The sequence below is a fragment of the Athene cunicularia genome (assembly GCF_003259725.1).
Source record: "Athene cunicularia isolate RWA chromosome 17 unlocalized genomic scaffold, athCun1 chr17_part1, whole genome shotgun sequence".
In the NCBI taxonomy this organism is placed as follows: domain Eukaryota; kingdom Metazoa; phylum Chordata; class Aves; order Strigiformes; family Strigidae; genus Athene; species Athene cunicularia.
The window spans coordinates 10023165-10034645 of record NW_020799122.1 but is presented as its reverse complement, the minus strand read 5'-3'; the positions used below and the strand labels follow the sequence as shown (position 1 = coordinate 10034645).

At 44.7% G+C, this 11481-nt stretch overlaps 1 protein-coding gene across 15 annotated transcripts in view; it reads left to right on the top strand.

Annotated features, from left to right (window-relative positions):
* CACNA1B (calcium voltage-gated channel subunit alpha1 B) overlaps nucleotides 1-11481 on the top strand; it is a 301534-nt gene that overhangs the window by 191784 nt on the left and 98269 nt on the right. For all 15 annotated transcript variants that reach the window (XM_026860253.1, XM_026860255.1, XM_026860252.1 and 12 more), the window contains 2 exons: nucleotides 186-303; nucleotides 6954-7021. In XM_026860253.1, the coding sequence (XP_026716054.1) occupies nucleotides 186-303; nucleotides 6954-7021 (186 nt within the window). The remainder of the gene's footprint in view (nucleotides 1-185; nucleotides 304-6953; nucleotides 7022-11481) is intronic.

Genomic DNA, 11481 nt, shown 5'->3' with positions numbered 1-11481 from the left:
GGACGTGGGGGGTGTGTGTTGATACCCAACACCACAATTTGCCGCATTAGTGGGCTAATCAGTTTTTTCCCCCAAGACCAGTCCTGGATTGATTGCATCAAGCTGCCTAGCTCACCCAGACCTTATCTACTTTATCTTTCCTTTGAATCACCCTTTCTTCTTCTCTCTCGAATGTCGCTGTGCAGATCCTGACGGGGGAAGACTGGAACGCAGTGATGTACCACGGCATAGAGTCGCAGGGTGGCGTCCGCTCAGGGATGTTCTCCTCCATTTACTTCATTGTCCTGACATTGTTTGGTAACTGTATCCTTACATGTTGCCTTGTGTTAGTGGCACAGTGCTGGGGTGCTAGAAATACCTAGTTTTATTTAAATTCTCACACTCTCACTTATGCTTTTTAAAACAAAATCATTGCTGTAACTTTGCTCCTTACAGCACCCAGGGTAACAGGTGTAAGCTGTCCATGTTGGTGTCACTTTTCTGATGGCAATGTAAGCATAGTCTTAATTTTAATTTTCATGTTTTCCCTTAAGAATGTCTTATTATGAGTTTATGTTGTGGGAAAAATGGCTGAAGTCAAACCAGAGCAAGACCTCTGTGCCTTGAATATCTTCACAGATAGTTTAGACCAGGGGAAGGAAGAGCTGAAACTGGTTTGGTGTGTAGGTAAGGATCCAGTCTCTTTGTGCCTTTGTCTCCATGTGAGCTATTCCAAATGCCTGAAATTGTCTTGTCACCACATAAAACTTAAGTCCAGATCTAGCATTTCAGACTCTGGGAGTATTTGGTCACGTTCCAAGACCTGACACATGAAGTGTATGAAGATGTTTTGTTCTGCTTAGTCAAGAAAATCTCTTAAGGGCAACAGGAAACTGGGAGCTTGCATCCCCCCAAATGCTCAGGGTGTCTGCTGGGGAGCCAGCAGCACTCTGACATGTGTTATCTCCCCAGAGAGGTTTAAGAAGGCAAGGCCGTAACAGTCACATGGAGATGGGATTTGGAAAGGGAGGGTGTATTTTCTACAGAAATAAGCAAAGAGATTCTCTGATCTGACAGCTGGGTATGTTTACATCACAGTAGTGATGGCTCTGTCCCTGCCTCGTGATGGTGGCTGCTGACAGGCTGATGCTGCGTAGCATTGCTCACATTAACTGGGTCCAAAGTTGGTGCGAGATGCTTGCTGGCTGCAGTGACGAGCTGTGTGGAGTCAAACAGAGCATCCTTAAAAATGGAAACCTATAAAGTGTCGCATATATGAGGCAGCCCAGCTAATTTGTTTGTTTTGTAAAATAGGGGTAATAATGCTGAGCATTGCCACTCTGCTTGAGAGCTCTCCAGAGGGTTTCCCAGCAGTGTGAACCTTCTTGCTAGTTACGGTCCCACCATTTGTCTTTTCCCAGGAGTCCTGTTTGGGCTGGCAGCATCAGCTGGGTACCTAGAAGAAAGGGAAAGGTACATGGGGGGAAATACTTGTGGTAAAGACATAGAGTTATTGTAGACATAGACTGCTTCAGCTGGCCGTCAAGATGACAAGTGATGACATGTCAGTGCCCATGGACTGCATGGCAGGGCTCCGATACTTTGCTTTGTCTGAAATCTCCCCGTTAGCATGAGGAACCAAGACAGGGAACAGTGGAGCAGAGAGTTTTTGAGCTGTGCTTGTCACACAAGTGTGTCTCTGTGGGATTTATCCCATTAATGTGCAGTCAGAGCCAGAGCAGCCGCGATGCCCAGGCTGGCTCAGATGCTATGTCAGACATCAGTCTCGTGGCGGGCGACATGCCTCCTTCCAGAAACACAAGGCTTTGGAAAACTGGGTCAGTGGAGAGCTGTGAGGGAGGGAGATCTCTAAATCCTCAGGGCTTGGCATTTGAAAACGAGATTAAGCTATAATCAGTCTTGACAGCAGAACTAAGAGAGAGACTTTTAACCTTAGAGCAGCTAAGATCCAGCATTTTTGAGGAACAGGATATAAATTCCCTCCTTGCACCTTTAATTCAAAGGGGGCTTCTCCCCTGTCTTTTAGTTTTCATTAAAAATGGAAAGAGCAGGGAGTGTTCAAGAGGAGGGAATAAGTGCCTGGATCACCTATTGCCACTGCTGTGAATTTTGGTATTTGCTTTTGCTTGCCCTGGCAGAGTGGTGAGTCAAAACCTTACCCACATTCTCGCCAAGTGTCATCCTGGCAGAGAGCAGCTGTCTTGCTTTCCCTTCAGCCGTCCCGCGCTGAGGAGATCCAGGAGGTGACTTTCCTGGCTGCTTCCCTGGGGCCATCTTGGGTACCTCTCCCATCCCCTTTGCCTTCAGTCACGTGCTTGTGGCACAACTCTGGTGCAGCCAGAGCACTCCTCGGGGCACTACCTGTGCATTCAGCATGGAGGATATGTCAGGAGGGATTCTTTAATTCTTCAGGAGCCCTGCAGATGGGGATGAGTTTGCTGCAGGTGAGTTTCTATGAGCACGGATACCTGGCTGAAAAAGAGTAGCAACATTCAGGAACCCTTTTGTAATGTCCTAGAAGACTTCCTTCACCAGCTTCTAGCGATCAGTTATAAACCTGGAACAAATTATTAATTTATATGGAGATTTACATCCCTGTTGGAGTATTAGAGGCCTGGCCCAGATTGTCTCTGTAGAAACTTAGTCTGAGAGCATCAGTTGCTTTCACAGAGAGCTTGTAAGAGCCTTTCTGCATCACACACAGACCTGTTCGCCTTTAAGCACCATGGGCAGGAGGAGAGAACTGAGGCTGGAGTGTGTGGTGGAGGATGAGGGGTTAAATCTTTTTCTTGTCTGTTTACCGTGGGAATTGCAGCAGTAAGCCCACTAATGCTTGTGCTGATATTTCAAACAGTATTTCAGTAAGGTCAGTGCTACTCCTGCTTTTCACAAACTACAGTTTTGATGCTGAGAGCAAGCAGCAGGCAGTCATTTATCTCTGAGGGAAAAGCTGAACTGTATGACTTACCAGGGACTTAAGTTATCATTAACTGTCAAAACATAACCAGGAACGTCTGAAAATAAAGTTTAGTCTGCCAGAAAAGAACAGTCCTGCATTTTGCAGGAAATAAAATAGTCATTAATGTCAATGATGCTGCAGTGCCCCAGCAATGTTAAGGACAGGCGAGTATACAGGGTGAGGTACATTTTGAGCCTCCGGCTCACCTTCCCAAGGAGAGCCCCACAGCCCAGCAAACACCAGGAGGATGTCCTATAGAGAGCAGCACAAGTTGTTGATTAGCTTAATTATAGGCTAAAGTGAACTGTCTTTTCTGCTCTAACTTGAGACTTCACAGAGGTCTCCCCCCTCTTCCTTACAGAACTCCCTCCAAAGAGCTTAAAAAGTGTAATCTTTTCATGCAGTGGATCTTTCTCATTTGTCAAGTGTGTATTTGCCACCAGCCCTTCCCACACAGACATTCACTGCAACTGAATTTCTGAAGTGGGATTTTTTGTACTTATTTTTTTATATCACTACCATTGAAATCAGCCTAAGCCCTTCTGGATGCCAATCAGCAAAAGGCACTTTGGTCCCTCTGCTGGGAGGGGTTTTATTTTTCAGTTTTTAAACACTGGAGTTTGCTGAGTCCGTTTTTAAGAGTTTAGTAAGATTGGATCAAGTCTTGTTAGAGAATTGGCATTGGTGATTTTGAGTCATCTTGCAAAACCTACTCTTTTTGAACATGAGGGACTCCTTTCCTCTCCCAGAGCTGCTCAGGGCATTGTGATTGCTCTTTTTCATCAAGAAGAAAGGCAGGTGGGTGCTGGCTTTCCCTGCTTCTGACTGCAGCTTGGTTGTTTGCTTGAATGCATTTACTTTTTAGGGACTATTGCAAAGAAAAGATCCAGAAACTTTGGATTTTGTAAGTTGGAAGTCTTCATGTTACACCACCAGTTCCAGAGAGTCTGTGTGGAGCCAGATTTCCATGTCTGAATTTGTTTATTAAAAGTAGTATGATTAGAGTAACAGCAGGATTTGGCCCATTTTCTAGGAAATTGCACCATGCCTGTATTTATTGTTATCTAGTTAATTGACAAATTGATGCATCTGTTTAGGAAAGAAAAAAGAAAAACTTCAGAGGAGCCTGAAATGAAAAGCAAGAAAAGCCTAGAGCGTGCTGCCCTTCCCCTTGCCTTAGCTGCCGTGCAGGAGGGCCGTACTCAGCCCCAGCCACTGGCCAGCCAGGCCCATGGGTCTGCCCAGGTTACACAGCCTGGACCAGAGGTTGGAGTTTGGTGATATTTGGGAATCCCTGAGCTCTGCAGAAAGGGCTGAGGGACCTTTCTTAGGGCAGAAACACCCAATTCTGCAAGATTGAGTCTGCTTGGAGATGGATCAAAACAGCCTGAACTGTTAAAAGAAAATTAATTATATTTCCAGTGGTTGATTATGTTACACGAGACATTTTCAGCATGTGTGTGTAGGAGGCAGGGGTAGGAAGACAGTTTTATTACCGAGACATTTATTCCCCAAGCAGGAGCTTGGGAGTGTTTCCAATGTGTTGGAAACACCCCAGAGAAGAAACCCAAATGGCTGTGGGCAGCAGTGCCTCAGCCTCCCTGCGTGCACCCCCAGCCTCCCTGCCTGCACCCCCAGCCTCCCTGCCTGCACCCCCAGCCTGCAAGGGACAGCGTCCTCTTGCCAACCCTCAGTTAAAAGGAAATGGGAAAATTAGTATCTTTGCAAATGAAAAGTTGATTGAGCTCTGACTTCAGCGTGGGAGGGAGGTGATAATTTCAGCATCCTCTTTCCCTCTTTCTTGTTCTTTTTCTGCTGGGCTCACTGGGATTGAAGTGCTCCCACCCTGTGCTCTTTGCTATCCTGATGGAGTGGAGGAAGGAGCAATCGATGGGCATCACATTTCAAACCTCAGTCTGTCCGAGGGGAATCATCTTCATGTGATAAACCCCTCCATCCCGTGTCACAAAACACAGAGAAAACCTGATGGATGACATGGGCTTTGTCTGGAGAAACTCCAGGCTCTGTGTCCCATCCCCTGCAGGGTTTGGCAGTCAGGATGCAGATGCATCCTGAGAGATTAAATACAGCTCCTGCTTTCTACCGTCACAAGCAGAGGCTCCAATTTTGATAGGCATTCAGGCTCTGGAGACACTCGTCTTAATGGGAATTAGAGATGTGAATGTCTGGTCCTGAAGTCTTGGTTGAATTATGTTTGGTAAAAGCTCTTGGGAGAGAAAGCAGAGTCTCTGAGCTGGTTGTCTGGGCCAGCTTTGGTGCCTGTCTGCCCTGGAGAGTCTCCTGATGCCATGCCAGCATGGGGCAACGGCTCCACAGCCGGCAGTGCCGCAGGCAGCGTGCTGCCCCAAGGCTGCTGGAGCGCGAGGATTTCTGGGCACGCTCCTGTTGGGCAGAGATGACTGTACCAATGCATCAGCCTTGCATGGCCCCTGGCTACTCTCTTCATAGAGAAACCTCAGATGCCTGCTCCAGGCATCCTTCTGAGAAACGAAAAGCAATCGGAGGGGCACCAAGGCCAAGGGTTCCCAAAATCTCGTTGCAGGTTTGTCAGCGCCCTAATTGCTCACGCCTCGCCTCTCCTCTCGCTGCCCCCCGTCCCTCAGTCCCACCTTCGCCACGGCATCGCTTTGGGCGTTGCTACCAACTCACAGACCAAAACGAGACACGTTAACCCAACAGTAAATAACCAGATTAGTTGCCTAAAGCTGCTGCTGTCATTTCACTCTGACCTGCACCTGGTCCCAGACTCGGGTTTGCTCTGCTGAGGACAGCGCAATACAAACCCAGCAGCAGCACATTGCTGTTAAAGTCACTGCGAATCTCCAGAGGATAAATACTCATGAGATCAACTCCGTTCTCGTGTACATTCATATTTAGAGGAGCAATCATAGCTTTACACAGCTGCAGAGTGACTGACTCCCCTGTCACCAGGTAATGTGCAAGAGCAAAATGTGTTTTCTTCTTGGAGAATAGCTTAGACTTGGTTTTGCTTTGCTTGCTCTTCTTTCATATGCAAAGGTGTCTGATTTATAATTGTTTGGGGGATGTTTTGTAGACACATAGCTGGGATACCAACAGTAAAATATATGAAGGGAGAAGTAATAGCTGAAATCATTAAGTGGAAAAATGAAAATAAAATATGAATAAATAATTATAGGGTAATGGTATGTCTTAGTGATATAATGCAGTGCTCTGCAGAGAGACCCAGGCTAGCGTAGGCACTGGCAGTTGTTTAGCTGGGCTACATGCAATTTGGCCTGGAGTAACGGCCCGTTTCCCAGCAGAGCTCATTAGCTTAGGCTGGGTGTCCTGCTAACAGGCTCTTCTATAGCTGTGCTCTGCGTGATGCTGCAGCATTCAGGATGGAGGATGTCCATGGTGGTCTAATGGTCATATTGACTTCAGTGTGATAAGTCATGAGAGTTTCCTCCCACCAGTATGTAATGCAGCAGTGACCTAAGCTTAACTTTTTCATGGTTCCCAATGTCTTTATATAGCTATATATTATGCAAATGTTGGCTTTAAAATTACCAATTTCAAGGAGCTCTTGCAGTTGTCCTTTTAAACAGGAGGGATGAAGATGAAATCCTCTGTGTGTGTGTGTATGGACAGTGTAGGTGTGGGTTTTATGCAGTGAAAAAACAGGGGCTGTTGTGTCTCTAGGACCACCATGTGGTCCCATACTGGTTGCACCTACAGCCCTGTAAATCCCATCTGCTCAGTGTGTTTGTGGGTCTTCACCAGTGACATGTGGTGGGGAGATGACAAATGGGTGTCCAGTACCTGCTGCACTGCGGAGCTGGCTCCCAGCAGGAGTGGGTGAGTTAGAAATGAAGACAAAGCAATGGTGCAATGGGTCGATCCATAATATACTGATGATTGCCAGTGGGGAAAGAGGGGTAGTGGCAGCAGAAGGGAAACAGTTTGCTGCATCTGCTGTGTGAAGGCTTTTTCCTTAGCTGCTCCCCTAAAGATACACTCCTGAATGTCTTCTTGGCTATCGCTGTTGACAATCTAGCAAATGCCCAAGAGCTGACCAAGGTATGTACAAGATTTCTGTTTCTTCAAACTTAGACCACAGCTGCTGGATCTAAAGCACGTTACTGACCCTTCCAGATACCCTGAGATTTCCTCTAGAGCCTGTTCATGTGGTATCTCTGTTTACCAGTTTGCATTGCAGAGAGGGACCTGGAGGTTTACTCTTGTTCAGATTTGTTTCATTTCAGGCTTGTTTCAGTGAACTATTTCATGTTCCTTGGTTTTGTTTTATCACAGAGTGGGTAGTGGGCATTGCTCATCTCATTGCTGCATGGAGATGCACAGGCATTTGTAGCATTTGCTATTTTCAAAAGCAGAGGCGAAGCAATTAATGGGTTTTGGCTGACTTGGAGCTGAGACGTGGGGAAACGCAGGTGGTGTATTGCTGCTTTTTCTGCGTCACACTAATGTTTCATACCTTGCTGAGTTTTGGGATGATTCAAAGAATTAACGTTCTCCAATCAACTCCCTGGAAAACAACTAACAGAGGCTATTGTGAATACTCTGTGAAATTGTTATCATCTTCCTGCCTTTCACCAGCTGCAAGAGAAATCTGAGGCACCAGCCCAAGTGCAGGCAAAAAGCCAGGTACTGGCAAGAGATGGCAATGACACCTGTGTAACTTCCCCGTATGCGCAGATTCATATTGGAGCATTCCCTCTGGAGGATATCTTACAGCCTCAGTATTGCGCAGGAAGGATTGCAAGTGCTGCAGTTTGTATTTGCGTTATTACACACTTTTGATTTCTCGTTGTAGCATACTCAGTCGTATTTGTGAGGCAGCATTAGATTCTTTTGCACCTTTCTAGTTTGTTCTCACCGAGTGGATCAGAACATGTACACCCTGTTGCTGTGCTGCTGCCATTGCCATGTCACTGACCTGGTAGTGGCAAAAGAAGCACCATCTCTACTTTAGCGGTTGTATTTTACAAGCTTTAACTCATATACTCCCTATAGGGTAAGAGGATCACTAACCATGTGCTTAGGCAGCAGTGAGCAAGGATGCTTTCTCTTTTCAGAGTTGTAGAAAGGTGCAGTAGTTCATGGATACATGATGCAACTCCACAGTTCAGGGACACAGAGGTTTCTAGGAGTTTCCTACCCCACTCCAGCTGCTGAAGACCAAAACAGCCAACCATTCTGAGCTAAAATCCACGTGTCTGTTGCAGCTGAGCTTGTCTTTACCAGCTCTCCTTTTCTGCTGTGGAGCTGCGTGACCATCTTCAGCTTCCAGCTTTGACTGATACCCAGTGCAGACCGTCCAAGAAAGGCTGGCGGCTCTCAGGTGTATAATAAATGTTCCTACATCTCTGAGACCATGGTCGTTCCGTATCCCTCCTCTCTTATAATGCAGATCAAGGCTGTGTTTAATGGTTCTCAGTGTTTTTTCAGGGGAGGTTTTTCCCATATAGCAGCTTGGCTGTTTCTGTTCTTTCTAAAGCCCACAGAAATCTCCAGCCTGGAGGCATGCATCCTCCCAGCCTGTTCAGGAGATTTACAGGCATTCCCTGCATGTGCTAAGAGAGAGGATCAGGCCCAGCACAATTCTTGGATAATGAAGCTCATCCTACTTCTTAATCCTTTTAGTGCTTTCTTGTGAATATTTCAGCAGCTGACTGGGACAGTTAGAAACCTGACTTTGTTGATGTTTATAAAGTATAATTAAATATTGATGGATTTGGCAGCATTACCAAATCATAAAACTTCTTGAGAAACTGTTTTTTCTCTAGTTTTATTTATGATCCCAGAAAACCACTAGGGCTTTCAAAAGAAGAGGAAAAAAAAAAAGATAAAAGTAATTCAATTATATAGCATACCTGGAGAACGAGGGATTTATTGCTAAGTAAATATGATCATGCAAAACCAAAATTGGCCTGGAGATATAATTAAGTTACTCAGGAGTAAGTTGATCTCAGGAGACTTTCTTGACATTTATGCTGTAAAACTAATCGAGATCAGTGCTGCATATAATGTGGGAAAACCATAAGCAGTTTGCAGCTGCCTCTGTTTTGGGAAGACAGAAAGCTTTCCAGCTAACCTTCAGGACTGAAACATTTCAACCAACGTTTCCACTTCTGGATGCTGATTTGGACTTCTTTTATCATGGCATTTCAACATTTCTCAGTAGCCTTAGCTGGGCTTTGTGACCTGTAACAGAAGTTATCAGAATTGTAACTATATTTAACTCAAGCTTGATCATCCGATGTCTCTTACAAAACTCACCAGTAGTTTAGAATGACTCATTTTTTTTTGAAAAATAAAAGAATCACCTTCTTTGCTTTAATATATAAAGAATCTGTTCTCCAGCCTCCACCTCTCCCTCTCCAGGTCTCTCTCCTCCTCTTCCTGTTCTGGCTCTCCTTTAACACTGACTTAAACTCTGCCAACTTAATTTCTAGTGATTTCTCAGACCTGTCCTCAATCTCTTTGGGTTGCCTATCCCCTAGTTTTTTCCATATATTAACAGGTTTTTCTTCCTGTTCACTTATTCAGAGTGGAATCTAAAATTGCCCCCAAAGTTTGCTTTTAAACTCTTCTCTCTGCTGACCATCCCACAATACCTCCGGTGACACATAGCAGTTCATTCTCCTCATTAAACTGGCACATAAAGCTGCCACAAGTGACCCTTTATCTTCCTAAATATCCTAAAGCACAAAGTGTGTTCTCTGATCTCTGTGCACTGCCATCAATTCCTGAGAAGGCAGTATAAAAGCATGCAATGTGGGATAGAAGGGATGTGTGGCTTTTACATAAAAATGCATAAAAATATATTAAAAAGTTGAGAAATCCCCAGAATTAACAGACTGAAGTGAGTGGCAAAACCAAGAGTCTAACATCTGTGAAGATCCCTCCTCCTCCTTCCCAATGGAGAGGGCTTTAATTGGGGGAACTTGATAAAGCAAAGTCACTGTTAATTATGCACATCATTATGGGTACCACCGAAGATAGGTTTTACCATGTGACAACCTGTGTGGTTTAAACGAAGATTTACAGCTCTAGAAAAACAGAAAGCAAATGTACCTTATAGGTAGGACCTTTATATGCACTTGCCCCTGTATAATGATGGTGACTGGGCTGTTGGTGGGAGGTGGGATGGATGGATGGATGGATGGATGGATGGATGGATGGATGGATGGATGGATGGATGGATGGCTGTTGCCATAGCAGCTCAGAGCTGGCTTCAGACGTGCACCATCACACCCCTGTGGGCTTCAAGCAGAACAAGATGAGCCTCTGCCCCAGGGAGACCTGGCACTGTAAATATCAGGGAAAAAAATAATTAATTTTTGTAGTGATCTTCAATCTCTGGGTGGAAGGAGCTACAGAATTATTCTTAAGTGGTCATCTGCTAAAGGGCATTCTTGTTCTGAGTTAGGGGTGGCTGTGTTTGTAATGACAATGGATATTTTCTGCTGTTATGATACTTTGAGATATTGAATCCAGCAGAATTACTGATGAGAGAATGTAGTCGAAGGTACAAATTGTAAAGAGGTAGTAAAAACTGCACCTGGTGCTTTAGGTGCACAGAAAGACAAATCAAGAGCTTTTGAATATCTGTGGCTTTAAAACTGCTAGAGACTCAAGAGACGAAGCAACTCGAAGATACCTGCAGAATGAAAGGAAAACCTTAAAAGCCTTCTTATGTGGGGGCCTTATTTCTCAAAAGATTCATATTCTGAAGATACCCTTGATTTACAACAAGCTTCCAAACCATTGATAAATTTACTGGAACTTGGCAGTTGAGAAATATTGACTTTGTATAATCGTTCAGCAGGGCTTTTTTTCACGGCCTGTCTCAGATTCTTCATTCTCTGCAGTAAGGATTTACTTGTTATAGGTTTGCTAATATTTGGAAAGGAAGAAAAAAAACTTTTAAATTTTAATAGTAGCAAATTTTTTTATTAGTTTTCCATCATTTCTTTCTCATCCTAAAGGGGAAAAAGAAAACAGTTTCACAATGAGTTCAGTTTAAGCAAATAACACCAGAGGAATTGTTTATGCACATGGTATTCAGGAGGAATAAATCCATTTCAAAGTTAGATGTCTCACTGTCTGCTCTCATTATTTTTGGCATGTTTCACAGCATTGCCTTTGAAGAGCAGAGGTAGACCCTTGGCATTTCATAAAGTTTGACAGAAGAGCCTGTGACTGCTCTCGTCTTGACATGTGGTTATTCCCTGAATATGTGTGATGCTGACATTGCCATCAGAGGGTCTGTGTTTACCCTGCCACGATTTTACTGTCTGAATTGACTGGCTAGAAAGGTCAAGGGTAGTTTAACCTAGATGGCCATTGAAAATGACCCAGTCTGTTTCTTTGCCTTTTGCCCTCATCTCATTGCTTAAGATCCTGGACTTTGAGCAGTATTTCTCTTGTCGTTACACCATGCAGGAGGAAATAAATCACGGTTGCACTCTGTGGGAACGTGCAATGCCAATAGAGGTTAAAAATCCACATGGGGG